This window comes from Diceros bicornis, chromosome 22 (assembly GCF_020826845.1).
Source record: "Diceros bicornis minor isolate mBicDic1 chromosome 22, mDicBic1.mat.cur, whole genome shotgun sequence".
Taxonomy (NCBI): domain Eukaryota; kingdom Metazoa; phylum Chordata; class Mammalia; order Perissodactyla; family Rhinocerotidae; genus Diceros; species Diceros bicornis.
In genome coordinates this window covers 39,253,241-39,275,474 of record NC_080761.1, presented here as the reverse complement: position 1 = coordinate 39,275,474, position 22,234 = coordinate 39,253,241, and the positions used below count along the sequence as shown (strand labels likewise).

Below are 22,234 nucleotides of genomic sequence, written 5' to 3'. Positions count from 1 at the left end.
TAATTTATACTTACAATGTGGTTACCATGTGGATGTATGGAACAGCCTTCTGATTTTTCGTTGTGACTTTATAAAATATTCACGCATCTGATTTTTTCCCAATGACTGGGATAAATATGGATTGTTTTGGGCTTACCTATGGAAAAATATAATAGTTTGAATTTGAGTTTTAAATTGCCTAGTTCTCGTCACTTTCAAACCTTAATTCTTTCTTTGTTTTCATGTTCTTGTGATGTGTCATTTTCTCTTCCTGAATAACGCATATATATGCATATATATGTACACACACACATTTGGAGTTGTGTATGTGTGTGTGCCTATGTGTGTAGGCACACTCTGATAACTGCCAAAAGATACAAGGAAAAACTTATAGAGTTGTTAAACTAAGATAGTTTTCCATTGGTAGGTTATTTTTTAAAATGTTATGTAACAGAAATTGAACTCAAGAATATACCACAAAAAAGTAAATTATGGGTGGGTCTGTGTGCCCTCTTTATAGAGATTTTGGTACATGATTTACGTATTTCTATAAAATGATGATTTTGTCAAGATGGACCTCCTGAGTTTAATCTGATTAGTGCTGTCTGTATGATGGCTTGCTCTTTATAAGTAGATACATTCACATTGTTTATGGGAGGTCTTAAACCAACAAACAGTCAACTCTATAGCAAAATCAAGATTTATGTATGGACTTGTCACTTCAAATTTTAGACCAATTCATTGGATATTTTCCCTTACATTCTAGAGGATACTCACTTTAAGAATTATTTCTTTTTACTCTGTTGGATTGTAGTGAAGTAATGATGGGGTTTTTTTTTGGGTGATTTTTGTTTTTAGTTTTAAATTTTAAAGTGTAGCTTTCAGAAGAATATTAACGTATGTGGTGCTGGATTTTTTTTCCCCTTGCAGCCAGTTTCAAAATTAATTCTTTTTCCTAAATCATAGAAAAACATAACAGTGCCAAAGTAAGAAGAAAATCTATCATGTACATTTAGATTATCTAAAAATATATTTGTTATCCTGATCGTGGAAGCAGTTTTTCATTATAAAAAGGATGTGGTTGTATTCAACCCTTTCCAATTTGATTTATTAAAAATTTCCTTTCATAATCCAGGAGGGAAAGAGTGGAATTACTCCAATATCATATTTCCCTAATAAGAAAATTAAAATGGATTTGGGATTTTTTTTCCCTAAAAATTATACTTTCTGAAAAATATCAGTCGTGTTCTTTCCGCATTTTTCTGTTCCCATTATACCAGACATTAGTGTTTGGCATTGTAGAACTCTGTGGGGGAGTTAAAAGATTAGACCTGAGTTCAGGTTCTAATGTTGCCACTTATTAGTCTTGTGACCTTGGGTAAGTCACTTTGTCCCTAACCTTTATTTTCTTCAATTGTAAAATGAGGAAAAGAATACTTCGCTTGAGAATTTGTCAGGAAGGTGAAATGAGACAACACATGTGAAGATCCAGTACATAGTAGATATTCAGTAAACTGGAGATCCCCTACTTTGAGCTTGCCCTGTGGCAGACTTCCCTTGGGGAGCTTGAATTTTTGGAAACAAGAGGGTAAATTTAAATAAAATGTTTTAATTTCTTTAATTATAGGAAAGGAGATATTAGGCATTGGCAGAAACTTTTTTTTTTTTGAGAATTTCTTGTATCACCCATTAGTCTTGCATTTTTGCCGCTCTGCAAAATTCTCACCAGGTTGGCCTTCATGGATGTCAGAGAGGTGCTGTTATTTCTGTGATATCAGTTATGGCTAACGACAGACAAGAGGCAAAGTTGGCAAATTCTGTTGGATTCTGTTTACCCTTATATGATCAGTTCTAATCATTTGCTTGAATTGAAGCTTCCTGCCTTATTATACTCATTATCATTAGCGCTTGATAGTAGAGTTTGAAGTTCAATTTTGCAGGTAAGACCCAAGCCTCTGTCCCTGGCTTTGTGAATATTCTCTTGTATTTATGGAATTAAGGTCACACTAACGATAATAATATTTATACCTCTCAGTAGAATTAAATGAAATAGTAGCCAGCAACATACATTGCTGGTCAATAGTTTATCTTCATTTATGGTCTTACACAATATCTTAAGTGTAGTTAAAAGCTTGGGAAATACTTGTTGAGGAAAATGTGCTTCTTTTATTGTTCTTTAATCCTGAATTATGTTTTTATCAAAAGTAATTATGTTCCTAGGTATAGTACATTAATACTGTCATAGATGGTCTTTGGTTAGTGTTATTATTTTGCCTAACATTCTAGTGTCCTTTAGCCAACCCTAGTTTGAACATACTGCATCTTAAGATCTAACATAAATATTTGGCTTAGTGTTTATTTTTGCCTGTTACTTAGAGTAAAAGAATTGGCATAAAAAACTAATAATCTCGTAGCTACCTCTTAGCTATGTGCTAGGGTTGGTACACACATTATCTTATTCTTTTATTACAAAAGTATTCAGGGCAGGTAGAGTCATTTTCATTTCACAGATGAGGAAATAAAGGTCTAAAGTCTGTATCCAGCAAGGTGGACTCCAAAGTCTTTGCTTTTTTCTCTGCCACATTCATCATCCATCTATAACTTAAGCTAGCTAGCTATTAGAAAAAAAAAAAAATTAGTTGTAGAACCTGCTGTTTTTTTTCCCCTGTTCAAATTAAATTTTACAAGGAAGCTGATATGTAGAACTGATAAAAATTAGAACTGCTCTAGATGAAAAGGGGTATAGCTACAGAGGCCTACCTTTTAGGCCTCTCCAAAGGATCCGTGGAATACCTGGTTGGAAAACCACAGCCTCATGCTCCCACATCCCCAGAAAACAAGGCAGAGCAAAACTTCAGTTTCCCCATCTGGGAATTGAAGGTTTGTTTATCTTGAGTTTAAAGGTGCAATTATGGGGAATGCACAGGAAAAGCTAATCTCTGTACAATTTTAAAAGCAAATATATCTACAAGAAAAATAGTGTGGGGTAAATATCAATGTAAAAAAAATTACAGTTATATCATTGTACAGCTTTTCACATGTTAATTTTCAGGGCACAGATTTTGTTTAATCCATAGCAGTGAAATAATTCTGCTGTGGGAAGTCATAAAAACTAGTCACAGTTTTATGTCTAACTGGACTCTGTGTCTACAAATGTATACAGACTCTACTTCAGTTTGAAAATCTTAAGTTTTTGTGCTCTGTATAATGGTATAACATATATATAAAAGGTATATACATATCATACATATATGCATATATGTATAAATGTAAGGTTGGAGAATGTATAGATTTAACTCAGAAAATAATGTAAATAACACTATTTTAGATAAATCCCTTGTAAAACAAATTAATTGATATGGTAATTTTGTAATATCTTTATAAACCATGAATTTCAAGTTTTCTCACCTGCTAGATTTATATTGAGATTTTATCGAGTACTTCGTTAGAAATACAATTTCTATTTCATGAGCATGGGAGGAAGAGTCCAGACTTGCAAGTCAGATATATCTGCATTTGAATTGATCTCTTCTTTGTGTGACTTTGGAAAAGTTATATAACCTCTCTGAACCTCAGTTACTTCATTTATAAAATGAGGTTAGAAATGATGCCTGTGAAGTTTGGCACAGAGAGGGTGAGCTGTGTTGGTTCTTATTAGCAATTTCTTCTTCTGTCTTTCCTGTTGTAGTTACTTTGTAAGCCTTATGCAGGGTTCACTTAGCATCTCTTTGTCAATGATGGTACAGGGTTCTTATAATTGTGTCATGTGCATACTTGGCCTTTTCAATGACTAGTTTAAAAAATACTTGTGCCAATCTTGCAGAAGCTTACTTTTGTTGAAGAAAATGAGGGTGGAGAAGAATCTCTCCTTTCTTATTCTTCACTGAGAATCAGTCACTGAGCAGCATAATTCTCAGATCTTATGTGGCTTTTGGGTACTTTATGAACCTTTTTATGGTAACCCAGAAGCAAGACACTGATTGAATTAATACATTTCCATCAAGGGACTGTTCTGTTAACCTCTCCTCTTCCTCCTAACCCATGCATGCTTTTGTTAAGGGCCTTTTTTGATCTAACACTGAGATTGCCACATATAATGGGGATACTGGTTCATAGATACGCACATTATTGGTAAACCTAAGAGCCTTTCTGTCTTTAAGACAAAGAAAAAGGAGAAACCAAAACAGCAACAACAAAACCAAAAACCCTACTGAAACCAAAAAAATACACAAACACCTTTATTTTCTGAAAAACCCAGTGCTTTATAAAATGCAGAATCTAAACTTTCCACACTGGTTTTAATTTTTAATAGCTTTAAACTTTTTTTTTTTTTTTAAACATTCTTTTATTGCTGTTTTTTTTTTTTGTGAGGAGATCAGACCTGTGCTAACATCTGCCAATCCTCCTCTTTTCTTGCTGAGGAAGACTGGCCCTGGGCTAACCTCTGTGCCCATCTTCCTCTACTTTATATGGGACGCCGCCACAGCATGGCCTGCCAAGCACTGACTCGGTGCACGCCCGGGACCCGAACTGGCAAACCCTGGGCCCCCGCAGCAGAGTGCGTGCACCCAACCGCTTGCGCCACCGGGCCGGCCCCTGATAGCTTTAAACTTTTTTAATGGATACATATCTGTTGTGCAGATCTGATTAAGAAAACTGCAGAGAGTAAAAACTATCTGAAAGACTGCTACCAAGGAACCATTTTATAAAGATCTTTTTAGTCATCTTTCTTCATTTACGTATACATACAGATTTATTGATAGATACTAGTTACTTAAAGGGATTATGGATATGTGACGTCCTTTTTTTTTTAATTCAGTTGTCCTAGATATCTTTCCATGTCTGTAAATATAGATATCTATCATAATTTTTAATGGATTTTTAGTATATCATTGTACCGGTAAATTTCCTTAATGAGTTCTTGGTTTGTGGACATTGAGGTTGTTGCCAGCTCTTTACTTTTATAAGAGTGGTGCTTCAATATCAACATTCTTATTTACCCTTGTATTCGTATTTCCTAAAGGTGAATTCTTGAAAGTGATATTGCTGGGCAAAGAGGTATAATTTTGCACAGTTTAAAACGGGTTGGCAAACCTTTTCTGTGCCAGATGCTAAATATTATAGGCAGCCACATGGTCTCTGTAGCAACTATTTAACTCTGTCTTTGTAGCTGCAAACAGCCATAGACTGTATATGTAAAGGAACAGGCATGGCTGTATTTCAGTAAAACTTCATTTACAAAAGTAGGCAGCTGGATGCATTTTTGCTCACCCCCAGCTCAGGCTATATTGCCTACCCCTGGCTTGAAACAAAGTAGAAACTGATTAGGGATGGAAATTGACCTCTAGCTGGCTGTAGGCTGCTTTTGTAGTATCTTAGAAATGTGTTCCTTTCTCAAGGCAGTGTAATGTACTGATTACTTTCTTTCTAGGTATATGGCAATCAATATCTGTTTTAAAGAGCTTATTAAAGGAGGTTTTCATACCTGCCCGTATTCCAAAGCCTAGTAAATTTTAAACTAAGAGGCTATATATGCCAGTATATATTTTATCATTCTGTAGATTTCAGCATATGTTGACAACTTACGGGGCAGAGAAAGACCTCTTAAACTTGTGTTGTAGAGGAAACGTGTGCATTTCCTCACCTCTAGAAGGTTACTTTGATGGGGTCAGGTTCTAGAGGTATCCTGAAGTAAGCTGGAAGGAAAGTCCAGCAGGAGAAGTATAATTTCTGCAGGAATATACCACAGATCAACAGAGTGACATTGAATTAGTTACTGAACCTTTACAAGCTATAAATTATACTCAAAAGAATGGTCTGTGCATAAATAGTAACCTCCTTGCATCTTGAATTTCTATAAAATAGGAATTATCGGCCCCTAACTGCCTTAAGGGTATTTGTTGAGGATGAGGTGGAATAACGATATAGTTAAAATCACTCTATTTGCAACGTTGGGTCACTGGTGCCACTATGAATTTTAAGAGATTTATTTATTATTTATTTTGCACGTATTTGTTGGCTATCTGCTGTGTGTAAAGCAGTGTGGTGTAGGTATAGGGGAATACAAAAAGAAGTTAGTTCTTGCCATTAAGGAAAGAAGAACATGTATTTCAAGTCCAAGGTTGAGAGGAGCTGAGAGCCCTGAGGATGGTACAACACTGGGGAAGCAGATCTCTTCCGCCTGGGACGTCAGGAAACGTCGTGGAAGTGATGGCATCAGGACATATGGAGATTTTCAAAAGTGTAATGCTGGGGAGAGGATTCCAAAAAGAGCAGCATGAGACCTGTGTCAAATTAGGAAAGCCCAAATCAGTATGCTAGAGACATGAAATAATCTAATTAGACTGTCTATTACATATTTGTCATGGAGAGGAGGAGGAGAAGACAAAGCTGGAAAGGCAGGGCAGAGTTAGATTGCAGAGGGCCTGGAAAGAACTGTAATTGGTAATTTGTGGGGGACTCTAAACATCATCTAGGAGAAGATGTTTGACAGTTGGAGGAGTGGAATGATAAAGTTGGGATTATCACTTAAGGGTTATGGCAAAGTTCTGAGCGTGCACTTGTTAGAAATGATCGAGAAAGAGAGAAATGATCTGGAAGGCGTGTGGGGGGACAGCTGAGGAGATTGAAAGGGAAGAATGGACAGGCTTTCAGAATTTGCTGGGCTTGGGAAATAAGGAGAAGGCTTTTCATCATGATCTATGGTTCCGAGTCTTTGTTAATGGGATTATGGTGATAACATTGCAAAATACAGCAGAGACAGGGGAGAGCTGCAGTAAAGAAAGAGAGCAGTGAACCTGTTTGGTTTTCTTGTTTAGCTCCAGGTGTTAACTGGATATTTGAAAATTTCTAGCGGGAGCTTGAAAGTGCAGGACTACAATCTACCTGAGAGGTAAGGAATAGGGATTTGGGAGCACCGTTCTCCTACAGGTGGCAGATGAAACCTGGGAAGAGCATCACCTCACCAGGAGGAAAGAGCATCACGTTACCATAGAGAGAAAATAGTATTTCATAGTGTTACTTATCATTAGGTAAGTCGATGACGTGAGTAGCTCTCTATGTGAGGCTACTAACCCCAAAAATAACAAAAAAGGAAACCATGTGTTTTATCATTTATAAAGCATTTTGTTGTCTATTAAGCTTCTCCTTTTAGCTTCTAAAGCCACTAGATTTTAGGAGTAAAATACGTTCAGTTTGGAAAAAATTACCTTATTTTATAAGATCCCCAAGGAAGATATAAGAACTCCTTTTACTTTATCTTCTGACCACTTCCTGAGACCCTCAGTAATGAGTTGCCCTTGGTGGGAGAGGTTTACATTCGCTTTTTACCTGTCTGGTACAGAATACTGCAGCTTTTCATCTCCCCCACATCTCACGGCAGTTGGGATCAGTGCTCTGGGGCTGGGGGGTGGGCGTTCCATAGAAGTCAACTTTGTATGCTTTTGTGCCTTTTTTCTTTTGGTCTGGGGTCCTCAGCAGGCTTGAAGGGGGAATTGTGCCATACACAGTATGACTTAGGTTTGAGTTGGGAAAGTTTTTACTGTGTGGAGCAGCAGGACTGAAGCTGCCTCCCCATTTCCTTTGTTCTCTAAGATTACCTGTGTTCAGACTTTGCATGCAAAGAAAACCGTGTTGATTCATTGATCTTCAGCAGACTACATTATGAGCTTTGGCAGCCTGGTAAGGGCTCCCCTGGCTCTCCTGTTTACAGCAGGCGGAATTCCTCTGGTCTGTTGGTAGGATTTGTGGCCTTCCTTCAGGCTCACTCTTCAGCGTAAGTCTAACTCATGTCAAATGGGGTAAGGGGCTGGTCCAGAGGAGTCTGCATCTGAAGCCAACCACTGTGCATTAAATCTAGTATTATGTGCTCATTGTATTTCATCTCTTAAACCATATATAGCTACTTAAACTCTTTTTTTTAATCATAGTAGGTTTAATGTAGGTGGTTCAATGGGTAACTTGAGATGTTGAGTTTTTTGGGGGAGTAATATTTGTTCTCTCACTGTTTGGCACTTAACACATTCTTCTAGCATATTTCATTCCTTGAACTCCCTTTTCTGCTTTCTCACATACTTTTTTCAATCACCTTTTTCTCTTCAGTGTGTTAAATTTAGGGAGGGAAAAAATGCTTTTGATTTGTCCCATTTTGTGCCTCTGATGAAGATCAAGTTAAATGCGCCTATTTTCTTCCAAAGTGAACTCTTTTCTAAAAAAATGCCCACCCCTCAAAAAAAAAGAATTTGGTGGCTTAGTGATCATTACTTGAAAGTAGCCTCTTTCCCCTCAATAGAGATAGTTAAATTCATCCTCCTTCTTGATTGCTGTGCAAAAGTAGGGAGAGAAGGTGAGTGGAGCAAACCCAGTGGCTGAGTTCAAGGGGACCTGAATTATTTTGAAGCAATTTTAGAGTAAATGCTCAAGTTAATGTCTGTCGCCAGATCATTTCCTTCTGATGATGGCAGCATATTTGGAGTTGGCCATACCACTGCTCCTTACGTGGCTTGCTCATTTTCGCTTTCTCTCTTAAGAGTCTCCTTTCTGGGGTTGCCTGGTGGCATAGTGGTTAAGTTTGTGCATTCTGCTTCAGTGGCCTGGGGTCCAGCGGTTCGGATCCTGGGCACGGAGCTACTCACTGCTCATCAAGCCTTGCTGAGGTGGTGTCACATATAGAAGAGCTACAACTCTACGACTATGATACACAACTTTGTACTGCGGCTTTGGGGGAAAAATAAAAAAAGAAAAAGAAAAAAAAAGAGGAAGATTGGCAACAGATGTTAGCACAGAGCCAGTCTTCCTCAAAAAAAGAAAGAGTCTCTTTTCTTAACTTTCCATCTCTCCCCTTCACAGAGTGAGATTTTGGGAGATCCTGGATCTTATGTCCTGGCGTATGCTCCTTCCTTCTTCCTGTGTTTTTTGTTTTTTTAGGCATATCTTTTCTAAAACTAAGTCATCATCTAGAGAGCTTTTGCCTTACCAGTCCTTTTTTGGTTTCTTAGTTTTTTTAGGCTAGTGGTTCTCAAACACCTGATCACTAAAAACAAATGGCTGGGCTCCACCCCTAGCGGTTCTGTCACAGTAGGTCTCAGGTGGGGCCTGCACATGCCGTTCACACAAGTTCTCAGGTGGTGCTAATGATGTTCCTTGGCTGAAGAGTACAGCTTGAACCACTGACTTCCACTATTGGTTTTGTCTGTCAGTTTACTGGGTTATATTTTTTCACAAAGGATAAGGTTTCTTCAGATTTCATTCACTCCTGTTCCCTGGAAGCTCCTTATTTTTATTTCATAGGTCAAACCACAGCATGAAAGAGAACTCGGAAAATTGTCTTATGTTTTAATTGTGCAGGGCTTGGTTGGGGCAGTGAAATGCGCCTCTTCCCACCAGTTCCCCCAATGAAGACATAACAGTCAGTCTCTCAGAGCCTAGACAGATCTTTATCGTCTTTCTCGACCTATTCTAGGAAGCCTTCTACAAGTTGATTGAGCTGGCTTCTAATTGAGACTAATTGAATAGGTGTATTTTTTAGTTTCCCTGATTGCTTATTCCTTTGACACTTGAGGTTTACTTCCATCTCCCTCAAATTCCTTCCCTCACTGTCTCAGACTTCTCAGCCCTCATGGGAGTGGTGTGCTGTGGGGGGATACCTAGGAAAAGATTTCTAATATCCTGTGTACCTACTGCAGGTTAGGTGCTTTTCCTGTGTCATCTCTTTCAGCCTTGCCAATCCTACATAGTAAATATAATTATTCCCATTTCACAGATGCAGGAAACAAGGCTGTGAATTGGTAATTAACTGACCAACTTTACAAGGTGCGGCAGCTGAAATTTAAACAGAGGTCTAACTCTATAATAAAGTCAGTGCTCTTTTCATATCACCTGCCTTTAGGATAGTTGGAGTTGAGCCTTGGGGGGACAAAGAAAGTTAACTTGGGCATACATAAACATACTTGAAATTTCACTTAATGTCAATTGTCAGACTTGACAATATATGTGCCCATAAGCAACAACCTGGAGTGTTCAATTTCCAAAATACTGAATTACAAGAATGGTTGCAAACCAATTGAAAATAATCTAATTCTGTACTTTTCTTGAAGTATAAAGCCCGCCCATGGCACAGGTACAAATAACTTGATTCTCCTTTTCTTCAGTGCTAAAACCCGCCTGAAACAGGAATTGGAGAAATAAGTGAGCTCCGTCAAAATGGTAGGAGGCTTTTCTAGTAAAACACTAGCTTGGTAGTTGAGAGAACTTTGTCTTAATTTCAGTTCTATCCAATTTATCAAATGGAAGATGACCGTGGTGATAGGCCTCAGTTTTCTTGTTTAAACATAAAGAGTGGAATGGAAATTTCCTCCTCGCACTTACTTGTCTGATGTGGGAATTAATAAATATTATGTGTAAAGCCCTTTGAGCACTCTGGAAGAAAGATACTATGTAATTTTGGCGTTATTCATGGTCCATTAGGCTCCTCAGGGTGTCACCAGGGAAGAGAGATTTTTACCTTTTATACCACATTTCACAGTATAAAAACAAGGTATTTTTGTTGTTGTTTGTGGCTGTCACAACCTCCTGTAATTATATCTGCAGAGGTTGCTCCTATCACGGAGCCTAGGGCCCTGTTCTTTGGCAGCTCACCCAAGAGGACCAGCTCCCGAGGCAGAAAGAGAGTGAACCTCAATTAAACGGTTCCTGGCTCCTGTGAGGACGCCCCCCCCCCCCCCCGTATCATCTTCTGTGTCTGTCCACCTGTTGATGAGCAGAATCACATATTTGACCCTTTTCCCTTCTCTCTTCTCTCATCCTGATCCTGTCGTTTGTTGTTCTGGGATGACTCCAAAGGGGATTGTCTGTTGTCCTACTCAGTCTTTCTCCTATGACATACCTCTTATCCTTGTCATGTTCCTGTTGATACCACCCTGCCTCATCTAAAGCCTCTATAAGAACGAGCATATTTCTGACCATTCTGTACTGGAAAATGGGTAAATATTGTTCTGACTCGCCAATACTGGTGATCAGTACACCGTGTTTTCCTTCTTAAGCTTTAGGTTCTATCTACTTGGCCTTTCTGAGTCTTAGCCTGGGGTTCCATGGCTGAGGCTTAGGCCTGGAATGTTGCCTTCTAGTTAAACTGTAGCCTGAAAAATTAAGATGTATGTTAAGTGTCTGTTCCGTCAGCTTAGCTCACCTTCTGATTTTTCAGTTTCTGCATTCATTTTGCAGCACTGCATTTCATGTGCATCTCCATCTCTATAGTGTTTAGTAATTAATTTCTTTCTTTATCTGCTCTTTCTCACAAGGGCTCCTGGCTAGCTTATTGTCAAATCCATTTCACTTAATGGTCTTCCTGAATTCTTTGTGTTATCTGAGTAATTTTTCCTCTCGCTGCTTGGCATTGTCGAACCACTGAAATTAGGCCGAAGTTCTATCAGTGTTTTTCTCTGGCTTGGAATATGACAGACTTGTACGCAGACATGTCCCTGAGCCCTCTGACGGGATTCTTTTTTTTGGGTTATCTCTCTATTTTTTTTAAAACCAGTTTTGTCTATCCCTTCTTTTCCAAGTTCTTCTTGGGTTCAGATAGTTTCCCCCATCCCTTCACTGCTAGACTGAAGCCACCAAAACACATACACTTCAGAACCGATCTGGGCTTGTGGCTGGTTTCGCTGAAGAGACTTGAACTGACATAGAAGTTAGGTTGTTTATTTAGGCTGTGACTTTTATAGTGCCTATCAGGCAAATGCCTACCTGAATGTTTAATGTTTAAAAATAAAGTAAAATTTCAATTGGGCCCTGGCTCTGTGAGAAGCAACCCAGACACTATAAGCCCTTTTCTTGATAATACATTTGGTTCCCCAAGTTATCATTTCTGTGCCTCTTTCTTTCTTCCTTTGTCCCCTTTGTTATACCCATCTTCTACCCTCATTTCCCTTCAAATATTTAGAACGGTAGCTCCCATTTAGAATGTGGGGCTTTTTCTGTCTTCTCTTCAGAACGCTAGTCCCTAACAGTCTTTATGTGTGATCTCAGTAAACAAAGAACGTGTGTGTGTGTGAGCGTATGTGTGTGTAGGAAGCCTGCCATATTTCCTCCCTGCCCCACAGAAAATGTGTTTTCTGGAAGCCCTTTTGACACTGAATCGAGTGCCCACTGGCCCTCCCTCGCTGAATTTTCCTGAGAGGAGAGAGAGCGAGGCCTCTATGCTCGTTGTCATATCTTTTGTTTCTGCTGATTATACACAAAGTAAGTTGTAAATAGCTCTCTCACACACCATGAGTCCTTTGAGGTATGTACAGGAGAGGAGCCGTGCACTCGGCTTCAGCTCACCCTGGGGACTGCAGAGGTCCCTTCTGAGGCCTCTCACTTCCTGTTACAGCACCAGCAGAATGGAATTTAGATGAATACTAGATGATTACCATCCCATAATTAAACCTGTGGCGGAATGTTTAGAAATATTCACCAATCACTTTAGTATTTTTCTTTCTTTTTAACTTAAATGTTTTTATTATTTTAAAAGCAAAATATATCAAGATTCAAAAAAGAATAAAAAGTAAAAAGTCCCCTTAGGCTTACTTCTTTTCAGAGATAAAAATCACTGTGAACATTTTGTGAAAATCATTGTAGAACTTGGTTTTAAAGTATAGCATTGAAACGGATAAAACTAGAATTCCCCAAATCAATTTAATTTTATATTCCAATGAAAACAGTGGTTAAGTACACACCATATTTTATTCTCTTAATTTAAAATGGAGGAATGATAAGAAGTTAGACAATTTATGTCTGCTGTTTTTCAGTCATTTTTTTGATCGCTTATAGCTAGCTGGCTCACTGCTAAGGTTTCTAAATCAAAAGGCCTAATTGTCTAGGTGTGCCAAATTATAACTAATTAGGTTATCAACTTTGACATCCTTTGTATTTTCCTAGGTACATTTTGATGAATTAGGAAACAGAGCTTGTCTTCCCCTTAAAATTTTTTTTTCTATCTGATAATTAATGACACTAATTGTGGTAAATGGGGTGGGGGAGTATGGTTAGGCAATGAACTCATCAGTGAAACTGTGCAGTTTTGGTTTAAATCTCAATTTCCTCATCTTTAAAAAATGGAAATCCATTTTTATGGATGCTTATGGATTTTCTTCTCAGAAATTCTAGGATTCGAAGTTGGAGAGTGCTGCCCACATCTGTAATAGTTCCTTTTTGTGATTTGGATTGTTGAAACCTTCTAGTAGCCTGGCACAATTTCCTTCCAATTTATTCACAGACCTTTTTGTTTTCTCTCAGAAACTGTGTATTTCTAAGTGTCTGAGGTTGTAATTGAGTGTAATTGTAGTTGTTTAACTTTCTCTCTTCCCCTTGAGACTGTTTATAAAATGCATTCTGTGAGGGTAAAAAGAAACTAGGAACTTAGTATTTGTGACACAGTCAAATACTATTAAGGTAAGTAGGAGTTTGTTTTTTGTACATGGAATAACGTATTGTTTACACTTAATTTGCAATATATACATTCAGGCTCATGGAATCTGCTGTAAGCAGTTAAGGAGTCGCATTTATTGAGGTTTTATAGGAAGCTTTTGGGGAGATTTTGTTTCGATATGGAATGTTCTAAGATTAATTTTTTTCCAGTCCTTCCATTGCACCCTCGGGAGAATTACTCTTGCAGAACTCATTAGTGCGCCTCCATATGTCAACCGAGGGGTGGAATCAGCATTATTGCATGTGTGACACAACACAAATGCACTGTCTCTGCTCTTCTCCATGCCCCATTTCTTTCCCATTCCTCAAGTTAGAGGATAAATTCCTTTTCACATTGCTTATGTTGTCCTAGGCCAAAGAGCAAGTAGTAGGTCTTGATTTCTGGTAACAACCTCTTCTTTTCCTAGTCTTCTTTGTGATTTCCTTCAGATGAAACATCCACACATGCCTCCAGGATGGATGCCACTAAATGCAGCTGTTACATGGTTTTCATGAACTTCTTCAGAATGTGTTCTCAATCTCTCTTTTTCTTATTTTAAAGTTTGGGCGTTGCAGCTTTCTAGCATGTGACTCTGAGCTAGTTGTTTACCTATTCTAAGCCTCGTTTTTTTTTTTTCCCCCCCATCTATAATGGAGGTGTTCATATCCCATAAGATGATTGAAAGGAGAAAAAAGGTTAATCTACGTGTAAGGTGCCACATGGTGACTGGCACACTGCAAGTGCTCAGTCAGTGTGACCTCCCTCTCCTTCCCCTCTTGGGCTCCATTGGTGAAATTTGTGGGTAAAGAGTGGTTAATTTCAAAGACCGATGACAACCTACCTGTTTCACCTTATGTACGTAGGCAGGAAGAAAGAATAAGAGACTTGAAAAGAATGGGTGAGTTGAACCTAAGCATGTTTGAAGAGTTGACTGACTGCTTTTTTTTGAAATCAGTGATAGTCACTGGTGAACTTTCAAAGTGGGGCTTATTGAAAATTGTTTAAATTTGGAGAAGTGAACTGATTTGTGGATCAAAAGAAAGAGAGAAATGTCTTCTAAGGCAGCATGCTTGGCTGAAAGCTGATCTCTGAACAAAGACAATTGTTGGCACAGATGATCCTAATTGGTATTAAAAATAGAACAAAACAAAGCACCAAAGTAGGGCTTTGAGGGACACAGGTGAGGCGAAGCTGATTGATAGATTGAGATTCGGATACATATAGATGGAGAGATGATTAATGATGATAGTATGTGTTTGGAAATAGTGATTTAGAGAAATTTTTTAAAAAGCAGAAAACAGGTTTAGATGGAATCTAAATTCTTTTTTCTTTATGTTAAAAATTTTAAAATGAAGCAAGTGACGGTAGGCAATGTTTTGGGATGAGATTGACTAATTATAATAGATAACTTAGTTTTGAAAGGGAATCTTTGTGGCTTTCAGGGTGGGATTCTAGATATAGAGAAACATTCACTAAATTGTAGCTGGTTTGTTGTTACCGTTTTTATTATTAGAACAGACATAAAATAATCCTCTTAAATGTAATTTAAAGATAGTAAGTAAATAAAGAATAAATATTGATGAATAAAGTCTACCTGTGCTAGCCTACACCAGAACCAGGAAAAAGAAATTTGAACAGATATGTTAAGAGTGCAAAGGAACTTTAGGCATTATAGAATGCAATTTTCTTAATTTGCACATAAGAAAATTAAAAGATAGAGAAAAAAATGTCACCGTCAGACAGAAAGTCTTGTTTCTTTTTCCCTACCCTCATTTCGTCTCTTCCTTCCTTTTTACCTTCCTTCTTCTCTCCTCCTTCCGTCCACAATATTTATTAAGTGCCTACTTTGTGGTACATGCCGTGGATACAAGGGGGAGTAAAATTTATGTGGATATTTTTCTTCTTGGAGTTTACCTTCTGGTCATTAATAAACTTGGATGTAGGATAGTTACAATATATTTGACCTATGAAGTGTCAAAAACCTGTGAAGCCATGATGGCTGTTTCAGAACTGCAGTTGGGATGTGCCTGCTTCTGTCTGGGTCACGGGTGTTTGTGTGCGGTTCTCAGTAGCCTCCACACCCAGCGTCTAACTCAGCCGTATTCCCCCAGGTTCCAGTGGCATGTGCTGGCAGAGTGCTGGGTGCAGACTTTTGCCCAAACCTGGAGGAGCCAGACCAGAGGCTGGAAGTCCAGGTTGGAGTCTTACTGTTTTATCAGTTGGGGGTGGTGTGACAGAAACAGTGGTCCCTGAAGGCCATACAGATATATCAGTGCTGTGAGGAGACAGACGACCGTTGAGACAGGTGTAAAAGACGGACCAAAGTAGCATATGTCCTGTGAGCAAAAAGTTCTTTTCAGGATAAGTTGTCTATAACTGGAGATCATTCATTTATTCATTCCAGAAATAGCATATACAGTAGACAAGAACAGGGTTTCTGAAGGCTGGCTGCCTAGGTTGATGACACAAGCTGCTATGAGAGCTTTGGCAAGTCACTGAACTTAACTAAGCTTTAGTGTTCTCATCTATAAAATGAAGATTTATCACACAAGGTGGTTATGAGGATTAAACATTGTATATCTGGCAGTTAGCGCAGCGTCTGCCATGTAACAGGCGTTCAGTAAATTTAGCTTTTATCTTTTTAAATCATCGTCATCACGTGCTAAGCATTGTGCTAGGCGCTGGGATACATGGTGAGCGAGCCATGCTTCCTGCATAATGGTCTCCCAGCTCAGGAGAACAGAAGCCATTCAACTGGGCTCTGTTGGAAAAATAGGACTTAATGATATGTATCTCCCCTCTTCATGAGTTGGGAGATATGTCCTGTGGTGTAACATTAAATTTATTAGCAAAGTACATTTTTCATGAAAGTATTGACTTGGAATTCAGTTCATTTTGTGTGGTCTTGAGGCCTTAGAAGCAGTTTGGTGTATTGCAAATTAAAACTATAAATATGACATCTTGGCCCAAGACATGGCTCTAGTTCCATGTACCTTTTGATGTTTAAGGAATACGTGTTCCAGTCATGCAAGGATGCGGGCTGAATTTTCAACATGGATAGGATCCCCTAGCATGAGCAAAGTCATACTAATTTTTTAGGACCTCTATTTGGCATCATTTTCTGGATTTTCAGACTTATGGGATGAGCATAGTGAGCTCAGTTTTAAAACATTTTTACTGATTTAGACACCCCACATGAGAAAAGAGAAGAGTTTTAAAAATGGACTCCTTCACAGTGGGAGTGAAGGTGGAAGTGGTGGTAGGAGGAGGTTCAGTTTTTATGGCGCTGAAGGGCACACCATCTCTTGCACACCTGCTCTTGGCCTAGGGAAGACCACCTGAGCTCTGCTGTGCCACAAGCTGGTACTATCTGGGTGGTGTATGGCTACAATACAACAGAAAAGCAGGTGTGACACATATGAGACATGATCATGTATTTCCCAGTTTTAGAAAGCTAACAGCTTGTGTGTGACACACAAATGCAGAGTGATGGAAGACTCTGTGGAGAATAGTCTGACCCTTGACCTCTGTGGGGAGGACGAGTGATGTTCTTCAAACACATCACCTGGAATGGTCTGTCATGGGTGGTTGTTGGATAATGTGTTTTTGAACCTTGAGTTATGGCACAAAGAACAATGGGTTTTGCAGATGTGAGTGTGTGAAATAAAACTGAAAGAGACCAATGGAGCACATTATTTTGACATACCAAGAGAGAAGATGTATATTTACATGTTTAAGTGAAACTCTAGTTGGAGATGATCAAACAGATTGTGGAGTTGACAATTCAGCATGGGCCTTGCAAAGAAAACCAAGTTCCTGGGCAAAGAAATGAAAGTGCTTATTTTATTTGATTCCTCATCTTGTAACACCATTTTGGCTGGCTGAGTGGAAAAGTTGAATCTGTTAAAAGATAGTCAACTATGGTGAATTGATAAATAAACTGGGACCCCCTTGAACCATTTCCTTCTGGATTTTTTCTCTCTTTCTAAATATGGCTTCCATACATTTTAATAATATCTGGTGCATATCCATATTATGTCAGTTGTAAAAAACTTGACACTTCATATGTTCTTCACCAGCTAACAAGTCCAGGAGTAGTTTTTAGCTTAGAGTCATTTCATTCTTGCCATGGCATGTGTATTCTGGTCCTTTTTTTTTTTTTTTTTTTCCCTAGGGAATGAGCCATTTCTTATTTTTCAGTCCAACTCTACACTCCAGGGAACCCACTATAGGACTTGCCAGAATCGTCTACTTTTCCTGCTGCATCTCAGGCTTTCCCCCAGGGCCAGGCATTATAACCACTAGAGGGTTTTCTGTTTGGCCTCTTGATTCTGAGAATAACCTCTTGTGCACCTCGAATTTAGGAGCAACGGTTTGTTTATATCCTTCCCTACAGAGAATTTTCATTTAGATACACAGCGCCCGTACTTGGTTGACTTTTATATTTTAGCTGACGTTGAGTTCTCATGAGTGGTGGAGCCCCTTCGTGTTTTTACCTGCTTCCTTGAAACCTCTCCTTTTATTCCGAAAATTTCAAATAGTTTAGCACCTTGATCGTTTAATAATCTCAAGATCCCTGACACTCTTTCATGAATATATATATTTGGTTTTGAATGACTGTCATCTTTGAAGTGTATGCCTGACTTGACTTTTGCAGGGCATTTGCTGTCTTTTTGTGTTAATATGCTAGATTTAGAAAAAGTGGCTAGAAATCAAAACATTGGTTTACTGTCTAACTTTGTTGATTTTCCTCAGTGGCTTTTGAAGTAGATATGAAACTGTGTACTTTTTTTGATCTCAGGAGGGTAACTGATGTATAGTAGCAAAAAATTGTGCTCTTATATAATTATTTTATGGGAAATGGCTAGTCTAGTTTAGACCTCTCTTAATTGCTGTTAAATATTTAATTTAATTAATTTATTTATTTTTTGTGAGGAAGATCGGCCCTGAGCTAACATCTGCCAATCCTCCTCTTTTTTGCTGAGGAAGATTGGCCCTGGGCCAACATCCATGCCCATCTTCCTCTCCTTTATATGGGACGCCGCCACAGCGGTGCGTCGGTGCGCGCCTGGGATCCGAACCGGCAAACCCCGGGCTGCCCTAGTGGAGCACGCGCACTTAACCGCTTGCGCCACTGGGCCGGCCCCTAAATATTTTATTTTTAATCAGAGAAAAGTTTCTTTCCTTCTCTAACTGTGCCTCATCATGTATTAAATTGTTACAGTTAGCCAGCCAGCACAGTTCCTTTCTTGGTTGGGAATTCAAGATGTGGGGTTTGGCTTGATATTTTTCACCACTAAAGTGCTTAGAAAATTAGAGTAAATAATGAACCAATGTTTCAGTACCAGATTAGACACAATTTACTGTGATGTTTCATAAACCACAGATTCCTTTCTTCTGTGAATGTGTGAAGGATCACTTTTTTTTTTTTCCCCAGACATACCGGGGTGCAAGTGTAAATTTCCATAAAATTTAAATGAGGTGCTTCCTGTAATTAATGAACAATTGTGGCTGCTCTCTAGTCTGCATTGTAATTAACCATGATCAGGCTTGTTTAGTGATGACACTGTTCCTGTAATAATTTGACAAGCTACTGTGAATTTGCCAGGTTATTAAACAACCTGCAGCATTCACTTATGGAATCACAGGGACAAGCTCGGCGGCTGCTGCTAGTTAAATGCAGCATAAGGATGAACCGAGAGCTGCCCCTTGAAGTCTATCGATCACCGCGAACAGATTTAAATTCCTACAATTTTGGAGAAGTTAATTAATTTGTGTGGATTGTCTTGAAAACTTTTTATTGCATGAAAAACCTACTGGGGCAAAGCTGGTCATTTTTTTGGACTCATTATGAAGCTAGCAAATTTTCTATATTGTTGTCACCAGTATGGACTAAATAGAATCTGAGGTTTCCTGGAACTTCCTACCCTATTAAATAGGTATAATTATTTAAAGAACAACAACAACAACAAACTGTTCCCTCCCCAGATTCATTCACAACATCCCTCAGATATAAGTTCACTCTTTTTTTGAGTGTGTGTTAGAAACAGCAGATGACCTTGTGCTAAACACAGTCACGTCACAGGTAGAGCAAGCAATCTCAGTGGACTGGTAGCCCTGTGTCCATGGTCACTAGTGTACCCGCCTTCCCCAACCCCCTTCAGGTTAAGAACTGTTCAAAACCTTACTGTCTAGTTACTGTGGTGTCTTTCATTCAGATTCTGTTTATTGACTAAACCACAAGGATTCCTGCCCAAAGTACCAGGCGGTCTATGCTTGACTGATTTTGATTTTCTCACATCAGCCCTGGGGTTTATTTGAAAAATGTACATACACTGCAGCTTTAACAAGTCAAGTGACTGCATGTTTTTGACCATGGAGTAGAGTATATCTGAAGATCATTAAATTTAGGAGGGGGGAAGAGGGGTAGGGTATAAGTGTAGTAGTCATTGTACCATTGCAGAATGAGAGTGTGTGTGTGTGTGTGTGTGTGTCTGTGTGTGTGAGTGAGAGACACATGGTTTTTGTCTTTTCATCTTCTCCAAGAGCCAGAAAGTTTCCTGCCGTTCTCTTTCCAGCTATTGACAAATGATTGCCAGATGTGAGATCTTTGCAGTGCGCTCTCCCTCCACAAACCTGCAGCGATGGGATATTTGATTCTCCCTTGCCCATTTCATCTCCTTTCCACATCTGCCAGGGACACACAAGCGATACATCCCTACATGAGAGTTTAAAGTTTACTCAGCTCCTTTTTCCCCTCCGATAAAGTGTTTGGAGACAACAGAATGAGGTCCATATGACTCTCCCCCAACTTCACTGTATGAAATTAGTTGTTTATTTTACTTATCTACCTCTCAGTAATTGCTATTTCATTTGAGTTTCGGTCCATGGAAAATTTGATGCAACTCTGGGAGTGCTAAGAGTTTCCTATTGTCTCCTGGCTGTGAGTATGCCATCATCACGACTGCTCTCTGATTGCCTCCATTCTGATAAAAACTAGACTGTTGGTTTCATAGGACTTCCTAGGAAAGTAATTTTAGTAAATAACTGTCAAAATATTAAGTGTAGCATGTCTGGTAAAATTCAGTAGTCAATGAAGATTAAAAAAGCCATCCATGAAGGGGAAAATCCAACTCGTTTGGCTTGGTTAGCTAACCCTGTATTTGTGTCGATTGTCAAAGTTGATATGGATGAGCTCCTAGTTTTAATCCCAAATAGCTTATAAAAGAGAAAGTAGGCTGAGTTTTGGAGGCATCTGAAATTAGCCTGTGTAGGCCACACACATAATCGCTAACATGCACAGAAGCCTTTTGCAGCTGCTTAGAATCTGTATTGATATTGATTGTTTTTTTTCCTCATCTCAGTTTAAAAATATTTTTTAAAATGCTCTTATAGCTTATGTTCATACTATAGGGTGGGCTGACACAGGTGGCCTTTGAATTTTCTTATTACACTTTTTGGCAAACGAAAAGGCCCCTTGTTCCCTGAATAAGATCAGCGTTTTTTTTTTTTTTTTTTTAACATTTAAAAAATAATCCATAGAATGTCTGCCACATGTTCTCTAGTTGATGGAAAAGTTTTCCAAATTAGAGCTGGAGTATGGGATTCTTATTGTAAAAGTTCTTATCGTGTTCACTGTTTGTGCCACCCTCTTAGCTACCTGTGATTATACGAATTTATATTTTTGTGTGAAATTCAAATGATGAATATAAGATGATAACTGTTTCTGAATTCCTGTACTTAGAAAAATTTTGTTTTTTGTTGTTAAGGAAAGGAGTAAATGGCTTTGCTCATAGTAGAATCAAAATAGGAAAAGTGTGAAGGCTGTTTTTCAGTGTGTTCGTTAGAAAAAATTAACAAAACAACAACAAACAAAACCTAACAAGAACAAAAACAAAAAACCAACAGCCTCTGAAAAGAATAAATCCTACCAAGCCTAAGAGAAGGAGGTAAACCAGACTCATCAAGATGTATACATGAAATGTGTGCAACTTTTTATGTATCAATTGTATTATACCTCAGTAAGACTTAAAGGAAAAGGGGTAAAACTGTTTACCACGAGTTGCCCAAATGTATGTTTCTATTGGAAGTGTCTGTTGAATAGGATAGAAGAAAATCGTAGAAGATGTAAACAATGATAAACTGTTCAGATTGTTCACACTCAGAAACAAGATGATGATCATGATGAAGATGGTAAGTTTAAACGACACTCCTAAAACAAAATTACCAAAACCCAAAGGGATCCCTGTGGAAAAGTTTATATTTTTATTGTCCTTTCACATTCCCTGAGGACTGACACCATGCTAGGCACTCAGTGGTTGCCAGTGGCTGGGAAGTTGGAGGCGAAGAGTTCTTGCATAAAACAACAAGGTTAGAACTCCTGTGGCAGGAGCCAAGTTCCTCGGAGTTTAGATCACTTCGCATAATTTGTCCTCGCTAATGCATTTTGCTGGTTTCTCATGCCTTCCTGCTTTTTCCTCAACATGGTTACTCTGGGAGGCTGAGAGGTGCTAAGCAATGGAGGTGTCATCCGGCTCACGTACCTAGGGAACGTCCTTCAGAGGACGACTTGTCACCAGCCGTCAAAGAAGAGAGTGGCTTTGTGGTCTCTGAACATCTGGCAGTGCTGCACAGGAAGCTGAGGGGGTGTCATTAATTGTGATGAAATAATTTAAACCATCAGGAATAAATGAGGCTGTTAAGCTAAGTTCAGATTCCATTTGCCATGCACATGTGTCTAGCAGCCTGTATGCAGTAAAAAAAAAAAAATTGAATTATATTAGCTCATGAGTAGAAGTGAAACAG

At 38.7% G+C, this 22,234-nt stretch overlaps 1 protein-coding gene across 14 annotated transcripts in view; it reads left to right on the top strand.

Moving 5' to 3' along the window:
• BNC2 (basonuclin zinc finger protein 2) overlaps window positions 1-22,234 on the top strand; it is a 411,375-nt gene that overhangs the window by 150,935 nt on the left and 238,206 nt on the right. For 10 of the 14 annotated variants that reach the window (XM_058565847.1, XM_058565843.1, XM_058565840.1 and 7 more), the window contains one exon: window positions 15,541-15,624. The exons of the other annotated variants lie outside the window; for them this stretch is intronic. In XM_058565847.1, the coding sequence (XP_058421830.1) occupies window positions 15,541-15,624 (84 nt within the window). The remainder of the gene's footprint in view (window positions 1-15,540; window positions 15,625-22,234) is intronic. 14 annotated transcript variants of the gene reach the window in all.